This window comes from Protomyctophum parallelum (assembly GCF_964188405.1).
Source record: "Protomyctophum parallelum genome assembly, chromosome: 9".
NCBI classification, from domain to species: Eukaryota; Metazoa; Chordata; class Actinopteri; order Myctophiformes; family Myctophidae; genus Protomyctophum; species Protomyctophum parallelum.
Genome location: NC_139706.1, coordinates 30460685 through 30484374, shown reverse-complemented (window position 1 = coordinate 30484374; position 23690 = coordinate 30460685). Strand labels below are relative to the sequence as shown.

Sequence of the window (23690 nt, the reverse complement as noted above, 5' to 3'; positions counted from 1 at the left end):
TTGAATTGGAATCCTGAAAAGTAACAGTTATTGACATTTGAGGTTTCCCACCCAACAGAGACAATATACAATACACATAATTGGATTTTTATTCCTATATAGTGTTACTCTGGTGGATGTTTTTTAACCAAACTTTTAACAAAAGTGCATAAATGTTTAGTATGGAGGGTTTAATTCTGAACGGAGCCCCTGACCCAGAGTGTTTGTGTCATGTCATGACAGCGTGTTCTGATAGGCCAACTAACTTTAGAACGCAAGCTCCAAAGTTCCAAACGGAATATCTTTCTCCCCGTGAACACAGCACATGTGTCCGTGACGATGATGGACCGGGGTGTGATCATTTTTTTAAACCGCTAAACGCCTTGTTTATGTTTGTCTTGAAAAGGTAACATATAACGAAATAAATCTGGCAGTGAATGAGATTTATGTATATTGTCAGATATTTAACCACTTAAAACGTCGATTTGAACACCAAACCTCTTTGCTGAAAGTATCTACAAACTCACAATGCCTTGAGGCGTTGTGAGCTTGTAGATCTGTTATTCTTGGCTAAAGTTCTCCTAAGAATATGGATGCTAGGTTTAAAAATAAATCACACGCGTGTGAACTGAGGGGCACTTATCATCATACATCACATTCCGTGCTCAGCCAATGGATGTCGCAGCCCCCTGAAGTAACCATTTTGTGAAACTGAAATGTTAAATATGTGTGCGTTTGCTTGAACGTTCCACCAGACCAGGCCCGTGTGAAGAGGTGTCTGGCCGTAGCCTGTCTCTCTGCTGTGACCTGCTGGTTGAGGTGTGTCGGGCAGCCCTCCAGTACTGTGGTGATGCTCTAGACAGCCACTTGCAGGTCATTGTGGGAACTCTCACTGCGCAGGTGACCAGCCGGCCTGCCATCTCGCAGCAGGTAAACACTGGGCTCCATATACAACAACACACATTACTTTGGCTTTACATTACATTACATTTCAGTGTCATGGTTGTGGATTTCTTGCAGTCCAGGTTTCAATTTGTAAAAGAAACAGAAGGGGGGGGGGGGGGGGATTTACTTAGCAGTGGTGGCCATTTTCTGATTCCATCTATCCAGACTCCAGTCTATACACTACTAATCACATATAAAGCCTTCAATTTAGACAAAGGGTTATTCTACAGCCTGTCAGTGGGTTTTCTTTCAGATAAACCGATTTCAGCCTGTTATGTTTGTTAGTTACCAAAGCAAGTTAGTGTGATACGAGGGTGTAGTCACTAACAGCATCCACCAATATATATATACATCTAACACTAGCGGTATGTTTAAGTTTGCCATTCATGATGGATTCTTCCATGGACCATTCAGGTGCTGGGCTTGCTGCAGTTCCTGGTGATAGAGAACCAGGAGAAGTTGAAGAGAGCCATCTGCAGGCTGCAGCCCTTCCCTGACAGGCCTGAGTTCAAAGACCTGCATGCTGTACAGCACAAGCTGAAATACAGCTCTGGGACCTTCACTCTGCAACAGGTAATGGAAACAGACCAGCTAATAGGCACACATAGCATACTGTACATACTCACTTTACATTCTGTTGCTGGCACTCCTCAGTCACATGTAGGGCTGTCAAAGTTAATTGAAGTTTAGTCGATTATTAAAAAAAGGAAAAAAAGAGTAATATATAGTAGTAGTAGTGTGTGATATATATATAAATATATATATTAGTGGTGGGCATAGATTTTTTTTTTTAATCTAGATTAATCTCACTGCAATTCTGGAGTTAATCTAGATTAATCTAGATTAAAATGGCTCATTTGAACTCTGCCGAAAGCATTGAAAATATGTGTGTGGTACCTAATATTATTATTAGGTAGCACACACATATTTTCAATGCACTGATAGGCCGGCAGTTGATGGCAATCCACTGAGCTAGGAGGTTAGTTAGCTTGGCTGATAGAGTTGGGCTGATGGGCTTGCCACGGTTGCACTCCAACATTGTAGTTTGACGAACACTTTTCCCCGGAACCATATTAGTGCTTGGCCCGCCGGCAGCTTCGCTATCATCAACCAACGCAAAGGGATGCTTGTGCGTTAGGTGATACTTCAGACTTGAAGAACTCCTACAGTAAGCCATTTCTGCTTTGCACAGGGTGCAAACCACCTTGTTCTTGTCGAGGTTTCCATTGGGAAGCTTCTTGTAAAGAAATTTCCCCTGAAGCAAACCCGGGTTCACAGAGTCCTGCATGCTGACGTTTGATGTGGCACGCCGCACTGTTCATTAATTTCACCCGTGTCCGGTTAGGTTAGGATTTGTTACCGCCCCGCTCTCAGAGTAATTTATTTCACCTTGTCCCTGTTAGGTTAGGACTTCTCCCTCCCACAGAGTAATTCCGCCAGGTAAAACTATCAAAGTGAAATTCCTAGTTTGCTCGCTTTATGCAGTCAATGCAGACCCAGCTCCCAGACCCAACTTTGAGAATAGATTAATGGCGATAATGTTTTTGACGCGCGATAATATTCTCGCGTTAACGCAGCACGTTAACGCCGATAACGGCCCAGCATTAATATATATATATATATATAATTATATATACTAATACTATATATTACTCATTTTTTTAAACTGCCATCTTTGAGACCTTGACACAGGGACAGACCTAAACTTTGATCACACTAAGAAAGTGGGGCACGGTGGCACATTTGGTAGTGCTGTCGCCTCACAGCTAGAAGGTCCTGGGTTCGATTCCCGCTCGGGACGCTGTGGGTGCTGGCGGCGTGTTTCCTCCTCCGCGTCATCAGTGCCCATACCCGAAGGCGGGGTTGGCGAAAGGGCCTTTCTGTGTGGAGTTTGCATGTTCTCCCTGTGTCCCCTAGGGTAGGTACCCTCACAAAAAACATGCAGTAATCCTGGTCACTAAACTGCCTCCCCCTGGCCAGCCGGGGCGCCTGATGGAGGGGAAAGGAACTGGTTGGAATAACGTGTTCCTTCCACACGCTACGTCCAACCAGGGAAACTCCCCCCTGTCAGGTGTAAAGGAGCAACTTGGACACTCAGGCATGAAGGAAGCATGAGTTCAAGTCCGTTGCTCTCCCCATGTCCCCCATATATGGGGACTAGGTTGGTGGAGGGTGTGTAGAGCCCAGGATCACATTAGATGATTGACACAGCCACGTTGTGGATTATAGGGATAGCGTGGAAAATATATTTATTGTTACATAATAGATAAAAAGAACGCTTCCAAATTATTTGATTTATCGGAAAGTAATCGATAAAAAAAACGTGACAAATAATGGATAGTCACATTGTTCTGCTAATGAAAAAATCATTGTTTTTCATCAACTGTCTCCATGATGATCGATCCTCTACACAGGAGATTGACCACTTCCTGTCAGTGACGTCCTGTGACTCGCTGCCCCTCACCAGACTGGAGGGACTGAAGGAGCTGACCAGGCAGCTGCATGCCCACAAGGGACAGATCAGAGGGCTGCTCAAAGACTGTCACGGTAGGACAGGAGTGTCCATGTGCTTCTGCAAACCGCTTATTAAATGGTTTCAGTGAAACCAAGAAGAAAATAAAAATAGCTAATCTACATCCACACGTTGTGAGCTTGTAGATTTGAACTGTTTTATAATATTTTTCATAATTAAAAAAATTGGGTCCTAAGGCCCTTACCCCGTTACCGTAAGAGGTACAGTAAGTCTGCACACCGTCTGAAGCACTTTTGCTACACCGTGCTACATGGGTTGTGAGATCACTGATGAATCTTCACTCCTTGGTTCCTGTGTATAAAATGTCTCTTTCCACCTCCGTCTCACAGAAGACCCGTCTGAGAGTGTACTGGTGAAGCTGGTGCTCAATCTGCTGCAGCTCTGTAAGCTAGCAGCCAATCACCCGGGAGGAAGTGACATCCTCGGTAAACACTTTTCTATGCCGCATCCTAAGTCAAATAATTACAATAAATCTTGTATTAGTTTATTTTTATTCTTTATCTGAAATCTGTTCCACCGTACATACAAGTGTGTGCATATGCATTTTTACGGAGCCCCAGAGTGGCCATTGAGAGGGAAAAAAATAATTATTAATTATTAACTTGAGCGCACAAGTTAGTAATTCAAAAAAATATGTATATCTCTCTCAACGGCTACTGCGGGGCTTGGATAGTCGCTGTACAAATACAGTATGTGGTGGGGATTGAAGTTGATTCCTGTGTATGTGTACTGTATGTCCCCTGCAGAGGCAGCAGGTAGCTGTCTGGGGGAGCTCGGCCCAATCGATTTCTCCACCATCGCTATGCTCCATTCCAGAGACCCTCTCTACACCAAGGCTGTCTCTCTGTTCTCCTCCACTGAAGCTCAGAGCCTTTACATCATCCTCAACTGCATGAACAATGCCCTCACTCACCACAGGTAGGCCTTCAGGATTTAATCTAGTGCATCTACAGCATCTAAACTATCTTACCTACAGTGTAATCTATTTTATCTACAGTATTAAATCTATTTTTATCTACTAAATGTAATCTATCTTATCTACAGTATCTAATATACTTTATGTCATCTCATGTAGCATTGAGGTGAGGCAGGCTGCAGCCCAGTGTGTACAGCACATCCTCAATTCTCAGTCTGGAGCAGACTTCTGGGAGCAACATAAAAACAATGGAGATCCCATGTTGGTATACCTCAACCCCTTCAGAACCTCCAAGAAAAAGGTAGGTCTTGCACGCGCACATGTTGAACATTTGCGGTATTCCCCTTCATACATTGAGTGCCGCCTGCTGGACGAAGGTGGTATGGCGCTTCAGTGCTGGGGATTTCTGACCATTCCACTATGATGTGCTCTGTATTTGGCTTCCATCTTAGATGCTAAAGCATAGCGTCACTGCTACCAATCTAAAATGAGGTCCATACTTGCTCTAGAAAACGCCAATGTTCCGACCTCCGAACATCGCACATCTGTTCAACACCACGGATAGCGCTTTAGTTTCCGAGAAGAAATCCTGCAAAGGCGCAGCCTAAAACAGAAGCCATTGTGGTTGAGTGAAAACAAACGGTGCGGGCGGAGCCCTAGCAACGGTGCATAGCAACCGGAGCGCTTAAAAAAAAAGAAACGCAGCGAGGCAATGTTCTAGTGATATTAAACTCATTAAGACGAGCCTGCTCGTCATGGCGCAGAATTAATTACTCAGGAGTATAGCTGTCATACGGTCCCGACGTGTTAAGGAAGATTAGTCTGTTTAACCATTGATTGTTTAATCGGGCTAATCTGTATACATTTTAGGCATTGATTTGTTGATATAAAATATAAAACAAACTTGCTTTTCAATTATTCGAATAAGTGGATTGATAGAATAATAAGTAAATAATCCATAGTTGCAGATCTACGTTAATATGGATGTGAACTGGAAGTTAATACATTGATGTGGCATCACTGACCCCTTGTATTGCCCCTTCAGGTGGCCAGTGTGAATGTGGAGGTGAACTCCGAAGACAGGGAGCGGCTGGCCAGCCGGGAGTTGTGGCTTCCTCAGGCAGGGAACCACAAGGCCTGGCTGAAGAGCCTCTGTACTGCCCTGCTGGACAGTGGGGGGGTCAAGAGTGAGGCTCTGCTTCTGTCACGACCTCTGTGTGTGGTAAGTACATAGATTTGGAGTGTGGTTCCTATGCTAGAATAGTGGTTTCCAACCTTTTTTCGGTTTCAGTGCTCTCCTTTCTATACAATATCCAGGGCCCTTACACTGCCCCCACACCCAATAAAGATTTAAGCTAGATTTTGCTCTAAAATGAGTTTGTTTATTTTTTACTTGTATAATAAATAAATACAAAATCTAATGGAATACCAGATCATTTAAATATCAGATTGCATTAAACTGGACTGTTAGAATAATTGTTTAATTCTCAGAGAGCAAGAAAAGAATGAAAAGGAAAAAAAAATGTATTTGCCGTAGTATTGCCTTAAAATAAGCCTGGGATACCATTGTATTATTATTCGCTGTTAAACAGCTATAATTATAACAAACTTCAAACTCTAATTGAGGTCTCTTTTTATCACAAGCTACTGATGTAGCTAATTCGGTGCAGTTGACCAAGTCCCACTGAATCCCTGTGTGTGCGTCTCCCAGGTGAGAGCAGACTTCTGCCAGAAGGTTCTGCCTCTCATCATTCACTCCATCCTGCTGGGAGACTCTGACGGCACGTGGAGAGAGCTTCTGTCTACACACATCCAGGAATGCTTCGCCTTCTACTCGCGGAGCGCCCAGACCTGCAGCCGCTCCACCACGCCACTCATCACTGAATCTGGTCTGTATCAGCCTTGGGTCACACATTCAAACCCATTCTGACCTGAGATCAGATTCTAAAAATGTCTTCTACATGCTGACAGTTTTCTGAAAAAGCTATGTTTCTATGTCAGTCGTTCTTCGATTAAAAATAAATAGCAGACCTACAAGCTCGTAGTGTGCCACTTGGTGGCGCGCTATGAGCTTGTAGGTCAACATTATAACATGTTTAAAACACCAAAAGGGATTCCTGCCCAAAATGGGTTATACTGAAGTGTTTATCAACCAGGGCTACCAGGGCTGTAACACAGGTATTACCGGTATCGAGGGTATGCGCATGCATCAACGGTATGGCAAATCGAGTGGCGAAGTGAGTTTAACGTCATTTAATGCAATCAGATATGACTTTTCTTTTTGGATGTATGGGCTGTCAAGGCCAGAAAGTAGTTTTTTGACAACTTCCGGGTATGATGATGATGTCATGCGCATACCGTACCTTGTTTTACTTTTCGTTGTTTCTATTGATTTTGTCCTAACCAATGCCACTTTTTTCACCAAATGTATCCAGGCAGCCCTGCTATCTTATTATTATTTTATTTTAAGTCGTCCTGATGTTGTACAATCCACCACAATTATTCAATTATTCTGGTATTCCACCACAGTTCAAAACAAACACAAGCATAAATAGCAATTGTTAACTGACTATGGTCTGGATACTGTACAACCTGTCAGTCCCATTCATTAACTTATTCAATTCTGACTGAAATTGTATCAACGTTTATCTAATGCTCTTACTGTAGGTGTCATTGGTAGTAGAAGACATTTGTGCATGCAAACTGTGTGATTATTAACCTGTGTAATATCTTGACAGGAGAGACAGACGTTGCCAGTCAGGGTTCATTTGACAAGGTGTCACTACGTACAATGCTGTCCGTCATTGACTACCTAAGACGCCAACACAGGCCACTAGCATCTGACAGGTCTGTTTTTGTGGTCTCAGTAGCTCAGGTCTCAGATTTTCCACACTCAACAATGTATTCTAGTGTGTTTTTTTTCTGCTTTTTTCCCCCAATTGAATACAATGTGTTTATTTACTTTTTGATTTGATGATTGCCCTGTTTGTATCCCACAGTGACTACTGTGGTACGGTGTGTCATGCTAACTTCTGGCTGGAGCTAAATTACCTGGAAGTGGCTCGAGCTGCTCAGTTCTGCTCCGCCCACTTCACCGCCCTGCTGTACTCTGAGATTTATGTCGACAAAATCAAGGATACCATGGAGGAAACGAGCAGGTATGCACTGATATTGACGCTTTTACATTTGGGCCTTCCGGAACTTGTTTCCATGCTTGATCATGAACCAAGTAACTTATACCTGTACTTCCCAGATCCAAGTCCAGCATATCGCGTAGGATCAACTTCGAGGAGAACAGTCAGAACATCGCCATCTCCAAACTCTCAGAGAAGAGTGTTGAAGACACAGGCATCAGTCTACAGGTCAATCTTCCTTCTCTTTTCAAAAGCTTTACAAAGTGGTGTCAGAAAATGTCCATGGTCCACAAATTTGACACTAAACCCTGCAAAGGTAGATGTGCTACTCTTTGAATTGTAGACCGCATGTGCTGTTTCCATTTTATTTTATTTTATTTTTTTAATATGTTTATTGGTAGTAGGTTTCAACAATGTAGTACAGTTTGAACATACCATTTTTTTCTCCCTCACCCCATCCCTCCCCCCACAGTTATCGTCATCATTAAACAATATAAAAAATAACAATAACAATTGAGTACAGACATACAAAAACAACCATGTATATTTGACATATAATATGAACAGTAGGAAACAAAAATAATAATTTAAGCACAGTTAACAAAAACAATATAAATAACAAAAAATAAAACAAAATAAATACAATTATGAGTTGGGTTATTATAGTTCAAAAGAGTTACAAGTTATGTTGGAAAATATTGTGTTGAATCGGAACGTTGTCATACAGCACCCTCTATACACAGTTTTATTGTTATGAGGAAGCAAAAAACACACAGTATTGGTTCAATTAGTCTGTCGGAAGTACCCTCAGATTCTCAAAGTAGGTAATGAATGGTTGCCAGCTAGAAAAGAGTTTCCATTTCTGACTAATAAAGTATTCAATTAATAATTTTCAGGAGCTGCTAATTGAGGTGTATCGGAGTATTGGAGAACCTGACAGCCTGTATGGATGTGGAGGAGAGAAGCTGACCAGTCCTATAACCAGGTGAGGTAGATACTGTACATTCTGATGTGGAGTTTTATGTATCCTGAGTGGCACAATGAGGCTCTCTCCGTTTAATGTAAAGGCCTTAGTTTAATATGCACTACTAGGCCACAGATCACAGTGTACAAATGGAACTGATATAGGTTAATTAATAATTAAGCCATGATTCTATTATTCGTAATTATTGATTATTCTGTGTATAATTTGTAGGATCCGAACATATGAGCATGAGGCAATGTGGGGGAAAGCCCTGACCTCATATGACCTTCACTGTACGTTGCCTGAGGTCACCAGACATGTGGGAATAGCGGAGGTAAGGCACTTTGTGCTTAGTTGTTAAGACAGTTACACATCCTGTATTTGGTTTTTGATTGTGAAACTGTCGTTAAAAAAAAAGAATAAAAAAACATTCACATATGGAATTGACAACACATTATAAATGTTGTATTATTCCTGTGTTCCCAACTTCTTCTGGATCTGGGCTTACTTGAAAATGTGGAAATGTTCACAGCCCACCCATCTGATCACGTTAAGTCGTTAGGCAAATTTTCAGAGCATGTTTATTTTAATGATCGATGATGTGATTGTGTTTCCGGCTATCAATGGAACTATGATGTAGTATACTTGAAGGTCTTTTTATGTTTTTTAATTTATTTGTATGATAAATGTTTTATATATTCATGCCTTATTATGAATAAAACCTTTATTCTGGAGCCCATTTTACAAACATCTTGATGGCCCACAGTCTAGTGGGCCCCGCGGCCCACAGGCTGGGACACATTGCTGATGTTTTATCACTCCTCCATGGGGCAATCAGGGCCTGCGGAACTTTGGTCTGAGCAGCATCCTGACCACCTACCTGAGGGGTCTGGAGAGCGAGGGGGTGGAGTGGGGGCCTGAGCTAAGGGAGCTGCGCTTCCAGGCTGCCTGGAGGAACACCCAGTGGGACTGTGACCTGTCAGAAAGGTCAGGCACTTTCACAGTTTTTCCAGAATTTAGCTCTGTCCATGAATCATCTCTCTTTAGTGTGTTTGATGTAGGCCAATGTGGGGTATTTGGGACTACAAGGAAGAAAAAAGGGGGGGTCCAGGAATGTATGGCTTGTTGTTTAGGAGCTTTATAGTGATGTGTGTGCTGCTGTTTTGTTTGTAATTGTCTGAGTTGGACTGATATTATTGTCTTGTCTTGAATGTATGCATTGACCTGAGCAAAATGAGTTACCGCTTGTGGATAATAAAGGACATGTAAACTAATCTAATCCAATGAATAAAAAGTGAATACATTTTGTTTTGGCCAAGCTGTATGGTAGTGTGTTAATACAGTATAAGCAGCACACCACTGTGGTGGTTGTATTTGGTGTCTCTGCCTTTATGCTGGTTCACAAGGGACACATGTTGGTTTGATATGCTTCACACACACCATACTAACATATTTCCATAGATAGACGAGCATTGATGCTTTCTGAACTGAGAAGAGAATCAAGAGATATAATATTAAAGTGAATGTGTGGCTCTCTTAGCACCAATGCTTTTGATTTAATTCTCTCCCCCTTACATTTTGTTTTTGTTTTTCGCTAGGAGTGAGAAATCCAACCCCGGCTTCAACGAATCAGTGTTCTGTGCCCTGCAGGCTTTGAGGGACAAAGAATTCTCCATGTTTGATCAAACTTTGAAATATGCCAGGTATGACGAACATAATGGCACAGTGAGAAAATTAAAAAATCATGCACCCATTCCCCTACATTATTTGACGGTGTGTTTGTGTGTGTGTGTGTGTGTGTGTTTAGGGGTGCTGAGGTGGAGGAGCTGTGCAGAGGCAGTCTGGAGGCTGTGTCTTCTCTCTACCCTGCTTTGAGGAACCTGCAGAGCATCAGAGAACTGGAAAGTGTCAGGCAGCTCTTCTCCAGGTGATGATCTAGATTAAATATATTGTGTTCATTGTATCCTCATTTTCCATACTAAATGCTCTTAAGTACATTTTAATTAAGAAAAAGTGAGACAAAAATGGAGAAAGAACCACCGCTCATCCGCTGGAAAGACTTAAGAGAGGTGCTGGAGCCACAAAGGGAACATGAGAAAAAATTAAGGGAAGCTCCGCACACTCAGATCTGCGCACAATCAATGTATTTATTTAGCAAGCTTTCGGTCTACTGACCTTCTTCAGGCAAGATCTGCCTGAAGATTTAGCTTGCTAAATAAATACATTGATTGTGCGCAGATCTGAGTGTGCGGAGCTTCCCTTTATTTTTTCTAATTAAGAAAAAGTGCAAATTCACAGAGGAACGAATCCACAGGAGAATTCATGAGCAGTTTTGCTGTTCTGTTCAGTTTAGTCGAGTATAAGAAATGTATATAATATACATTAATATAACATATATTAGAAGTTTCCCCATATCAGCTAGAATCCAGAATGCTCTGGCCTTGTAACACTTTCAGTGAGGATTATTTCATATTTAAGTAAATTGTGTTTTCCATCATGTTCACTAATTCAACTCATTCCATTGTCATTTGTGTTTGAACTGCTGCCTGTGGCTGTAACTATACATTTTCAAATGTTTGTATTTGATATGGCAGAGCGCTCTCAGATGTCACTGCGAGGGATGTGTGCAGACAGTGGCAGCAGCACTCCCAGCTGCTGGCCGACAGTGATTTTGCTCTGGTGGAGCCCATTCTGGCTGTGCGCTCTGTGGCGCAGCAAACCCTCATGTCCAGGGTGACAAACCCCGACGCCAAGAAGTACCTCAGCTCTCTGCTCACTGACCACCTTATGGAGCTCTGCCGGGTGGCTCGCAACGCTGGGAATACACAGGTAGGTGTAGGAGTGTGGGAACACAACAGTGGTTAAACGTTTTCATGTCAAAGACCCCCACATTGATATGGATATGGCCAATTATATTTTTGTAATTTTCATAATGTTGCTGATGTCTAAGGTCGGTGGGTCTTTCAGTACCTTCATGATGCTCAGTGACATCACAGAAGGTAGTTGTTTGGGTGAATTTCACCCACGTTTAGTGATAGAGTGATAGAGAAAAATACCATACCCACAATGGGCTTTTTTTGTTTGTTTTTCTCACTGGACCATTCTCACATGTCCCAGGAATGAGTGGACCAAGGAGAAGTTCCCAGCTCCATTCATTTTTTTGTTGTTGAATAATACACATTTTTCACCCATTTTGATAGTTGCCCCCCATGATATCTATTTTTTTATGTTTTTTTGTGAAAAGTCGGGATGAAATATTAGAGTACTTAAAGTTGCTATGTATTGCTGTACTTCAATATATTTTGATGAGAAATATATGCATCAGGTAAAATATACCCAGGTTTAGTGATGGTTTGACAAAAGTTAAGTTCAGTGTTCTAGGGATAACCGTTTAAATGCATGGATAGTTGTTTCTACACATGGATCAATGACAATGTAACAAAACAAAACCTTGATTGTGTATTGTCCCCGTCTTCTGTGTGTGGTGTCCTGTGTTCCTCAGCTGGCAGAGCGAGCTGTGTTCCAGATGAAGCAGCAAGAGGCTGGAGACTCCTCGTCTTCATGGCAGCTGGAGGAAGCTCAGGTGTTCTGGGCGAAGGGAGAGCAGGGTCTGGCCCTGGGCTTACTGAGACAGATGATACACTCCCTGGAGGAGCAGGTACAGACATGCTCACATGCATTTAATAGTTTTGTACTGGGAGCTGATGGTAGGTGCTCCACCTCAGCAATCCATCTCCCGGGGCTCTAGCGCACTGCCAAACAGGGACAGGCTCTGGTATTCTTGCTGATACCAACAATAAGCCTCTCTGACTTACTGTACTACTTTTATGGCCACAACATTTGTGTGAAGGCTTTGTCCTACTCCTCCCGTGCAACACTCCCTGCTGACGGGTGCCGCCATCAGCCCGGAAGAATAGCATACACAAGTGTCGCCCTCCTCACCCGGCATCCCTCCTCGTAAAAACGGATGAGCCACGGTGGATTCGAACCCATAACCTCCGGTGGTGCGCAGACACGAATGCCTCACAAATTTAGACAAAATATGAGATTCAATTTGATTAAGCAATATCTACATCAACACTGAAACCAGTGGAGGCACAGGCTTGTCTTACTAGTGAAAGACTGAAGTGCATGAATAACCAAAAACATTCTATGACTACATGTTATTGAGCTCTAGTTGTCATGGTAATGTTTTTAATGTTTTTTTGGCATGCTCTGCCAGGTGGACTTCAACCCTGCCGTGGCTCCAGTCTACACAGAGTGTCTGAGGCTGTGTGGGAACTGGCTGGCTGAGACCTGTCTGGAGAGCCCTGGAGTCATCCTGGAGAAATACCTGGAGAGGGTAGGTAACTAGGGCTGGTACTATACCTGGAGAGGGTAGGCAACTAGGCCTGAAACATTACCTGGAGAGGGTAGGCAACTAGGCCTGAAACTCTACCTGGAGAGGGTAGGCAACTAGGCCTGAAACTCTACCTGGAGAGGGTAGGCAACTAGGCCTGAAACTACCTGGAGAGGGTAGGCAACTAGGCCTGAAACTACCTGGAGAGGGTAGGCAACTAGGCCTGAAACTACCTGGAGAGGGTAGGCAACTAGGCCTGAAACTACCTGGAGAGGGTAGGCAACTAGGCCTGAAACTCTACCTGGAGAGGATAGGCAACTAGGCCTGAAACTCTACCTGGAGAGGGTAGGCAACTAGGCCTGAAACTCTACCTGGAGAGGGTAGGCAACTAGGCCTGAAACTCTACCTGGAGAGGGTAGGCAACTAGGCCTGAAACTCTACCTGGAGAGGGTAGGCAACTAGGCCTGAAACTCTACCTGGAGAGGGTAGGCAACTAGGCCTGAAACTACCTGGAGAGGGTAGGCAACTAGGCCTGAAACTCTACCTGGAGAGGGTAGGCAACTAGGCCTGAAACTCTACCTGGAGAGGATAGGCAACAAGGCCTGAAACTCTACCTGGAGAGGGTAGGCAACTAGGCCTGAAACTACCTGGAGAGGGTAGGCAACTAGGCCTGAAACTCTACCTGGAGAGGGTAGGCAACTAGGCCTGAAACTCTACCTGGAGAGGGTAGGCAACTAGGCCTGAAACTCTACCTGGAGAGGATAGGCAACTAGGCCTGAAACTCTACCTGGGGAGGGTAGGCAACTAGGCCTGAAACTACCTGGAGAGGGTAGGCAACTAGGCCTGAAACTCTACCTGGAGAGGGTAGGCAACTAGGCCTGAAACATTACCTGGAGAAGGTAGGCAACTAGGCCTGAAAGTGAAACTCACAATGCTTCACCATGCAACACGTTGTGAGCTTGTAGTTGGGCTATTTGTGAAACGTATTTGACTAAAAACAATAATGTTTCATAATTGATCTATTAGTTCAATTAACTGCCACATTTGGAACTTGAGCATGGTACTGTATACTTGGGTGCCTACAAGACCATTCAGTTCATAACCTGAAGTTGACACACGCACGCACGCACACACAGTCACACATGCACGCACGCAAGATGTGACTGACTCAAACTTGTCAATAAAAGAAAGTTCTATAGCATTCATTCTCTGTATTTGTTAGGCTCAAGTTTTACAAAGGGTTTAACCTGCTCTGTATCAACCCAATATGCAAGTTCAGGTATCTGTATCAGGAAGGAAAACATGTTTGTCAATTGAGCAGCACAACAGCACGTGTTAAACTGCTGCTCCTCAATGTCTTCTCTCTCAGGCAGTGGAGGTGATCGAGGCCCACACGGACGGCGGTGAGTCGAGGCTGCAGAGTCAGCGAAACCAGGCCTTCCTGTCTCTGGCCCGCTTCTCAGACGCTCAATACCAGAGCATAGAGAACTACATGACCTCCTCAGAGTTTGAGAACAAACAGCTCTTGCTGGAGAAAGCTAAAGAGGAGGTGAACCTGATGAAGGAACGTAAAGTCAACGACAACAGGTAAGCAAAACCTGTGGGTTGGCCAGCACACCTTGTGCATGTCATTCACTTGTTTTTCCACCCTCCTCGCCCGGCTTCCCTCCCCCGAAGATGGACCAACTGTGTTCGTATAGACGCTCGGCAAAGCCGGATGCACCACGGTGGATTCGAACCCTCAACCTCCGCGGTAATGCGGAGGCGCAAACGACAACATTTTTAATGAGATTTTATTATGCAATAACTACATCAACACTGAAACCAGTGGAGGCACAGGCTTGTCTTACTAGTGACGGACTGAAGTAAATGAAGATTTAAAAAAAATACTACGATTGAAAAATATTAAGCTCTAGTTAATCATAGTAATGTTTTTAATGTTTCAGACCTTGCTGGAGAAAGCTAAAGGTCATTCCTTTTTATTAGGGTTGTAACAAAACGTAAAAGAAGAAGATATTCGATAGTTGCAGTCATGTGCACTTAATCATGTGCTCTTTAATTGTATGTAGGAGTACTTGTTAAACCAACTGTAAGCATTAATGTTTTGTATGATTTTTTTTTTCCTCCTCCCTCTCAGGTATACAGTGAAGGTGCAACGAGAACTGGAGCTGGACAAGAAGGCTCTGTCCAACCTGCAGACAGACCGGCGCCGTTTCCTCAGCAAGGCGGTGCAGAACTACATCCTGTGTCTGCAGCAGGGCGACGAGCACGACACCTGGGTGTTCAGACTGGCCTCACTCTGGCTGGAGAACGCCGACGTTAAGGCTGTCAACGACTTGATGAAGGCAAGCCACAACATCATCTACCACACACACACACACACACACACACACAAACTAAAATGCACACCCGTGCTTTGACAATTTATGTTCATGTCATTTATTAATAACAGTAGAGCGTTAAAGAGGAAAACAATACAACTTACTGACTACAACTTGACTAGTATACAGTACGTCTGTCATCTGGGAAGTATTGTGATAAATCTCTTGGGTTGTGTTGCAGGAAGGAGTTCAGAGAATACCATCATATAAGTTCCTGCCTCTCATGTACCAGCTGGCAGCTCGCATGGGATCCAAGATGTCCTCCGCTGTCCCTGAAGATGTGGGCTTCCATGATGTTCTTAAAGATGTAATTCCACGTTTTGCCGTTTGTTTTTATTTTAATTAAACAAAATGCAAACGCATGTACAGTATTTTAACGTTTACAACATTAAAAACCTTGCCTAGTTGAAGCTATCTGAGGTTTTCTTGTCCTCTAGCTCATCTGTCGTGCATCTCTGGAGCATCCCCACCACACGCTCTTCATCATCCTGGCCCTGGTGAACGCTAACAAAGACGAGACTATCTCCAAGCCCCGAATGTCAAAGAGCTCTTCACGACAGGTTTCACCACTAGACCTGGTAGGACTCTACGCTGTAGAGAAAAATACATCGACTCAGTCACTCAACACATTTTTGATGGATACTAAATCTCTGTATGGCTGCGGCCTTAATCAGTAAAATGCACCCATATCTCTTGAATGTCAATTCACCCCAATTAATTCTGTACTGATCACTTCCGACATGTGCATTTATCAAAGGAATTCTGCTGAAAATGTACCTCGCTCTTTATGAATGAAGCACGTCGTGTTTGATGTGCCTTTATGTGCAGGAACGCTCAGATGTAGCCACGAAGATCATCAGTGTGATTAGGAAGAAGAAAGGCAAGATGATTAAGGACATAGAGCGTCTGTGTGATGCTTACATCACTCTGGCATACATGGACGCCAGCAAACACAAGACGGAGAAGAGTGAGTAGACAGAGCATGCTGACGTACAGTACACACAGGCTGCACCGCTTAGAAAATACATAAATGGTGCTTTAGGCAGAATGACAAACGGACAACAGAAGCTATTTTGTGTATGAAAATTCCCAAATTAGGAGGTTGGTTTCTTTACACGCCAGAGTGGCTTCTTCGTCTTTGTAACCTGCCAGCAGAAGAGGAAACCCACAATACACACGATTGTGTTCATTTTATTCCCTGAATACGGTATATATATGAAAAGCGTAAGTATTTTTCACACCTACAAAGGTGTGTACACTAGACTATTGCCCCAACGTACTGAAAGAAATAGCCTTCAAGTGCAACAATAAAACTGTACAATACAGTAACTATCACAACAAAAGTATAGTTGCACCACTCAGTTCACACAGGTGTGATTTATTTTCTTTGCAGAAGCTATCCCTATTCCTGCCGACCAGCCCATTATGAAAATCAAAGACCTGGGCGATGTTATCATCCCTACAATGGAGATCAAGGTATAGAAAACACTGCTTCTCACACTTTTAAAAGTCAAGGAACCCCATAACTCTGAGTTACAGACCTGTAAAGGTCCATTTGGACCCCCTCTCAAGGAACCCTGGACCCCACTTTGAGAACCACTGGTATAGAATGACTGACTGTATGTGTTCTAATGTCTGCTCTGCAATACATAGACCTCCTCCAGGGCTCCATAGGAGGTCTAATACATTGACCTCCTCCAGGGCTCCATAGGAGGTCTAATACATTGACCTCCAGGGCTCCATAGGAGGTCTAATACATTGACCTCCTCCAGGGCTCCATAGGAGGTCTAATACATTGACCTCCAGGGCTCTATAGGAGGTCTAATACATTGACCTCCTCCAGGGCTCTATAGGAGGTCTAATACATTGACCTCCTCCAGGGCTCTATAGGAGGTCTAATACATTGACCTCCTCCAGGGCTCCATAGGAGGTCTAATACATTGACCTCCTCCAGGGCTCCATAGGAGGTCTAATACATTGACCTCCTCCAGGGCTCCATAGGAGGTCTAATACATTGACCTCCTCCAGGGCTCCATAGGAGGTCTAATACATTGACCTCCTCCAGGGCTCTATAGGAGGTCTAATACATTGACCTCCTCCAGGGCTCTATAGGAGGTCTAATACATTGACCACCTCCAGGGCTCTATAGGAGGTCTAATACATTGACCACCTCCAGGGCTCTATAGGAGGTCTAATACATTGACCTCCAGGGCTCTATAGGAGGTCTAATACATTGACCTCCTCCAGGGCTCTATAGGAGGTCTAATACATTGACCTCCTCCAGGGCTCTATAGGAGGTCTAATACATTGACCTCCTCCAGGGCTCTATAGGAGGTCTAATACATTGACCTCCTCCAGGGCTCTATAGGAGGTCTAATACATTGACCTCCTCCAGGGCTCTATAGGAGGTCTAATACATTGACCTCCAGGGCTCTATAGGAGGTCTAATACATTGACCTCCTCCAGGGCTCTATAGGAGGTCTAATACATTGACCTCCTCCAGGGCTCTATAGGAGGTCTAATACATTGACCACCTCCAGGGCTCTATAGGAGGTCTGCTCCTTTTTGTTTTACTCAACACCAAATCCCTTTGACGAAAATACAAGATCTTCAAGCTCACAATGGGTCGCAGCGCTTATGGATTTGCTATTTTCACAGAATGTTCGCCTCTGAATAAGGACGCTAGTATTCAAGTAATTAACGGAGGCTGGGAAGTGATTGTTTTTTTATCTTGTATATGTCCTACTGTTACTGCATGTGGTTGTACTTTAGCACATTGTTTCAAAGTACTGGTGACCAGTGCCATTCCAAGTCTCACTTAGCAGCGTTAACCAGTACTCGTCCGTCACATGTTTGTATTGAAGAGCTTGCATGAATTAAGTGGCATCACCAATATGTTTCAATGTGTGGAGCTGTAACAGTGGTCCTCAAAGTGGGGTCAGCTTTAAATAAAACTGAACTCGTAAGCCAACAAAGTGAAAAAAGCTCCACTCCAAAAAGAAAGATGCAAGGCTGGCTATTGGAAAAAAATTGATGCAAGACTGGCTATGAGCATTCTCAATCAAATAGAAATTGCATCTGAGCCAGTCTTGCATCTTTTATTTTGGAGTGCTGCTGTTTCCACTTTGTTGGTTTAGGATTCCTAAACCAACAAAGTGGAAACAGCAGCAAATGGAACCAAATGGACATTTGGTTCCATTTGTACACACTCAGTTATGGGGGTCTTTGAAATAAAATAGTTTGAGCTACAGTATGTGCACTGTTAGACAGGCAAAAGTGATTAACTGTGTAACTGTAAACGAGCAGGTGGACCCGTCAGGCAGTTATGACGACGTGGTGACCATCAGGTCCTTCAAGCCCCACTACCACCTGGCTGGTGGCGTTAACCTGCCCAAGATCCTCGACTGTGTTGGCTCCGACGGCATCAGCAGGAGACAGTTGGTCAAGGTGTGTGTGTGTGACTGTGTGTGTGTGTGTGTGTGTGTGTGAGAGAGAGAGAGAGAGTGTGTGTGTGTTTGTTTGAGTCAACCACTGCGTGTGTGTATTTGACAAGCACTGTGTGCTTGTGTTTTAAACAAACTATGCCTTTGTGCTGCTAAGTGTTTGTTTCACACATATTCTGAAAAGACATTCTTCTGCTGCGTGTGGCTAGGTTCTATTCAAGTCGCCTACCTTTGAAGATAATCTTGAGAAACGAATGAATAGCAGTACAAGAGAGCACCTGATAACATTCAGCTGTGATCTGTTATTTTGAGCTTTGATCTCAGTTATTTTCCACGTTGGTAAATGGTTAATTCTGTGTTTTTGTGCTGTGACAAATACAAAGTTTATATCGCCGATGCTGCATGTGAGGACAGTTTTTTGCACAATATCGCCCTCGGAACGCTCGCTCCTTGGTGTTAGTGTTAGTGTGGTGGTCATGGTGAAATAGCAGGTTTTCACCTGCTTCGGCCTCAATAAGGGATCCAACTACTAACTCTTTATAGTCATTTCATGTGATGAGTTTATAGAGACAAAGAATACACACTTCTACTGGTCCAGGCTCATCTTTCATAAATATCACCCACACACACACTATCCCTTTATCTTTTAAATATTATTTATATTATATTAAATTATGAAGGGTGTAAGAATGCTAGAATTTCTACATGTAACTACATACTGTACATACTGTACACCCATCTTGACATGTGTGTGTGTGTGTGTGTGTGTGTGTGTGTGTGTGTGTGTGCAGGGTCAGGACGACCTGCGACAGGATGCTGTCATGCAGCAAGTGTTCAGCATGTGTTCCATGCTGCTGCATCGCAACAGTGAAACGCGCAAGAGGAGACTCAACATCAGGAGATACAAGGTTCTTGTTTCTCTTTCCTGCTTATTTTGTCTCTGAATTGGTTTTATTTTTTAGACTAATAGAATTGAATGGGTCAGGGATGTTTTCGTTTTGTTTTTTTACAAATTACAGTTACTGTTTATTTCAAACTTCAAACTCAATTTTTTGTTTCGTTGCTTTCACATTAACGGGTAATGTGTGAAATCTGAGAATTTATCCACAAATCAAACCAATCGGCATACAATATATCGTCTGTGTCAGGATGTCAATCCCCAGCTGCCTGGGTTGTGTTCCGTGCAGGTGGTTCCGTTCTCCCAGCGTATTGGTGTGTTAGAGTGGTGCTGACTGTGTTGTGTTCCGTGCAGGTGGTTCCGTTCTCCCAGCGTAGTGGTGTGTTAGAGTGGTGCTGACTGTGTTGTGTTCCCTGCAGGTGGTTCTGTTCTCCCAGCGTAGTGGTGTGTTAGAGTGGTGCTGACTGTGTTGTGTTCCCTGCAGGTGGTTCCGTTCTCCCAGCGTAGTGGTGTGTTAGAGTGGTGCTGACTGTGTTGTGTTCCCTGCAGGTGGTTCCGTTCTCCCAGCGTAGTGGTGTGTTAGAGTGGTGCTGACTGTGTTGTGTTCCCTGCAGGTGGTTCCGTTCTCCCAGCGTAGTGGTGTGTTAGAGTGGTGCTGACTGTGTTGTGTTCCCTGCAGGTGGTTCCGTTCTCCCAGCGTAGTGGTGTGTTAGAGTGGTGCTCTGGCACGGTGCCCATCGGAGAGTTCTTGGTGGACCCGGCTAAGGGAGCCCATAAACGCTTCCGAACTCAGGACTGGACCAACCTAGCCTGCCGTAGGAAGATGATGGTGAGTATGTAGCTCTGTGTGACGAAAAGGGCGAGAGAGCACATAGCATTGTCACCCATTACATTCTGTTTGTTTCGTGATGTGTTTGCATTTATGAGTTATAATATACTGTATGTATACACTATATATAAATATATAGTTCAACGTTTGTGGCTGGGGACCCTCGGAAATGCCTTGGCCATGTCTCGCGACCTCCCGCCCCGCCCCCAATACAAATTGCCAGCTGCAATAACCTTAATCGTAGAGTAAATGCATCATAAATAAATACTGAAACCAGATATAATCATTATCAAATCATATGCGTGTGCTATGTAAACTCTTTACACTTCTTTTGCCGGGGAATCTTTCATAATAAAGGTGCCAGAGTGCCAAGCAGATACTCTGAAAAGCCATTACCCCCCAAAACCGTCACATCTTATGTCTCTCTAGAAGCGTTTATATTCCAAACGAGATGCTTGATTAAGTCAGAAATGAGGACAGAACATTATGCGTTATGATCAAAACCATGGAGAGCGCCATAGATTTAGAGAGATTAGACAGTTTGTTGGGCCGTAAACAAGAAAGTGAACTGCAGTGCACATGCGCGAAACATGTCTAGGATGATGGATCGCTGAAGAAAGCATGGCCAAAGAAATTAAAATAAAATGGATGTCAGCGATCCCGTTTGATATAATTAAATATGACCTAAAGATGTGTATACATGACCAAGGCCCCCCACAGTTTTACTAGAATGTATACAAGGTGTTAATTTACATTTCCCAGCCATTCGGTTGCAAGAGTTCTCAACCCCCAGTTTGAGATCCCTTATAGTTGAATACAAAGATAAGACTTAAGCACAGTTAACAGTTAACTCGCAAGGGAACTTGGGAGCAGAGCTGAATAAAAAGCACACACATGTGTTTTTTTTAGTGGCACTGGCATGTCAACAATCTGTCGTGAAAGAAAGGTCTATATGGAATATTGGTAAGGTGAACCAAATGCGAGACCGACGGCGAGAAGAATGGCACCAGCTTATTTATTTATTCACACAATAAAAACAGTACAGAAAGGTAACAATTATTAAAAGACACAGAAACAAGTGCAGGTGAGAAAGGAACCCCATTAGGGTTCTCACCTAAAATAATAAGCTTGGTCCATCATACAGATGAAAGGCTCCCCACTCTGCTCTTACATACTACCTGAATTAATGTTCCTGAACACGTCCGCGTGTCATAAGCCCCTCTCTCCTGTCCTCTTCTCTGCAGGAAGCTCACAAGCTGAGTTCTGAAGACAAGCTCCATGCGTACAACGAGGTGTGTAAGAACTTCAGGCCAGTCTTCAGGTATTTCTGCATGGAGCGCTTCCTGGACCCTGCGGTGTGGATGGAGAGACGTCTAGCCTACACCCGCAGTGTGGCCACCTCCTCCATAGGTACATGGATGGATGCTTGAATGCAAAGTATAGATCAGAGAGATGAAGCCGGGACCCCCACTACATACTGTTTTGCAGATTGTACTTTATCATAGATTTCATAGATAACTTCATATACGTCACTTGAAATCACTAGAAAAAAGGAATGGACCTAGTATAGAGCACTGGGGGACTCTGGACAATTAAATGGGGATTAAGTTTGATTGATTGAAAAATGTATTATTATTTATTTCACAGTATAATGGGTGCATTTCAAGCGAAAGCACAAATCAATAAAAAAACTGCTACTTTGAGCAGGAAACCATGAAAAGCACCAAGAATTGTTTACATCAGGGTCCTTCATTTTAAATTCATCAGAACATTAAAGACTTACAAATATACACTTCTATGAAAAACATCATATAAAGCAAGTAAAAAGGAAAAACATGTACAGTATGGGAAAAAAGGGGTGACTCAGACGCACATTTAGTGCCGGAAGTGCATCAAAATAGAAGCTCCGGGGTGCCAGAGTTGTCTGATCGCTTTTACTCTGAAAGCCATGAACCGGAAACACTTTCCTAAAAAAGTTGACTTTACAAAGTGACCTCACATCCCCAATCATCTTAATTTATTTTTTTACGCTCCAAAAAGCGTTCATATTTTGCGAGAGAGACGGATGAGGAGCAGAAATGAAGCGCCAGCATATCGATCCATTCATCACCACGGAGAGCGCCCTGGATTAGGAGATACGAGTCATTCTTTCCGCCGAGCTAACATGGGAGTCAATGACAAGCTAATAGTTGCACAGAGCGTTAGCGTACGGAAAGCGAAAAGCGAAATGCCAAAAAAAAAATAGGAAAAATTCTGAATATTCTTATCTCGCCCCGTGTCACTAGGACGTCGCTAGGACGTCCACAGACGTCGTAGGCACTAATTTTTCGGAATCCTTATGACGGCCTCATGCGTCGTATGAACTGAAACGTTTAAGAGGGCCAGTTTGGAATTGCAGCCGTCCGTCCGTAGGTGTTCTTTGAGAGCGGTTTGGAAGGAGTCAAGGGATTCACATATCTTAATGGCTGTTGGTAGGGCGTGCCACATTTTAGTGGCATCATGGGAGCACTTGGTTGATAATAGATAGATGGATGGATTACTTTATCGGTGGATATATGAATAGGTATGCGCTGTAGGTACATGGGTTTGAACTTTGAAACATAGCTAGCTATAATTCATGTACTGTATACCCTTTTGAGTGACAATCCATGGGGGATGTGTGTGTGTGTGTGTGTGTGTGTGTGTGTGTGTGTGTGTGTGTGTGTGTGTGTGTGTGTGTGTGTGTGTGTGTGTGTGTGTGTGTGTGTGTGTGTGTGTGTGTGTTAAAGACATTTCCCTTTCTTTTGACAGTTGGCTACATAGTTGGTCTGGGTGACAGACACATCCAGAACATTCTGGTGGATGAGCAAACCGCTGAGCTGGTACACATCGATTTAGGTGAGCTCAAACACATTGCACACAGCCACTGTATTTAGTTGGGTTGGATGAGACTGAGCTGTGTATTCATTGACTTAATAAAGTGAATATAATTATAGTGCAGTGAGAAGACTGAAAGGATAATAAAAATAAGCCCAAGTCACTGAAAGATGGATTGTTTTACTTATTCTGTTTAAAGTAATTAAAAACATTTCTAGTGACCAATGGCGGATCAGTGATGTCACATTTATGTATCTTGTTTGTGTCTGTCCTCAGGCGTAGCCTTTGAGCAGGGAAAGATTCTTCCCACTCCGGAGACGGTTCCATTCAGACTGTCCAGAGACATTGTGGACGGGATGGGCATCACTGGAGTGGAGGGCGTCTTCAGAGGTGTGTGTGTGTGTGTGTGTGTGTGTGTGTGTGTGTGTGTGTGTGTTGTGTGGATGTTTAAGTATCCTTGACGTTCCGTACAT

General features: G+C 43.5%; 2 protein-coding genes across 2 annotated transcripts in view; one reads left to right on the top strand and one right to left on the bottom strand.

Annotated features, from left to right (window-relative positions):
- Positions 1-23690, bottom strand: part of npat (nuclear protein, ataxia-telangiectasia locus) — a 231620-nt gene that overhangs the window by 54203 nt on the left and 153727 nt on the right. The window lies entirely within an intron of this gene.
- The window catches only part of atm (ATM serine/threonine kinase), a 44499-nt gene that overhangs the window by 18162 nt on the left and 2647 nt on the right, over positions 1-23690 (top strand). Inside the window, 31 exon segments of the mRNA XM_083773965.1 lie at positions 735-909; positions 1339-1497; positions 3339-3471; positions 3787-3882; positions 4204-4375; positions 4533-4674; positions 5419-5595; positions 6085-6262; positions 7112-7220; positions 7373-7531; positions 7627-7735; positions 8404-8492; positions 8703-8805; positions 9310-9458; positions 10070-10174; positions 10279-10398; positions 11066-11300; positions 11974-12129; positions 12694-12813; positions 14180-14397; positions 14948-15155; positions 15373-15498; positions 15629-15769; positions 16020-16158; positions 16585-16667; positions 18498-18638; positions 19426-19542; positions 20212-20361; positions 21606-21771; positions 23152-23238; positions 23494-23611. Coding sequence (XP_083630091.1) covers positions 735-909; positions 1339-1497; positions 3339-3471; positions 3787-3882; positions 4204-4375; positions 4533-4674; positions 5419-5595; positions 6085-6262; positions 7112-7220; positions 7373-7531; positions 7627-7735; positions 8404-8492; positions 8703-8805; positions 9310-9458; positions 10070-10174; positions 10279-10398; positions 11066-11300; positions 11974-12129; positions 12694-12813; positions 14180-14397; positions 14948-15155; positions 15373-15498; positions 15629-15769; positions 16020-16158; positions 16585-16667; positions 18498-18638; positions 19426-19542; positions 20212-20361; positions 21606-21771; positions 23152-23238; positions 23494-23611 — 4380 coding nt within the window.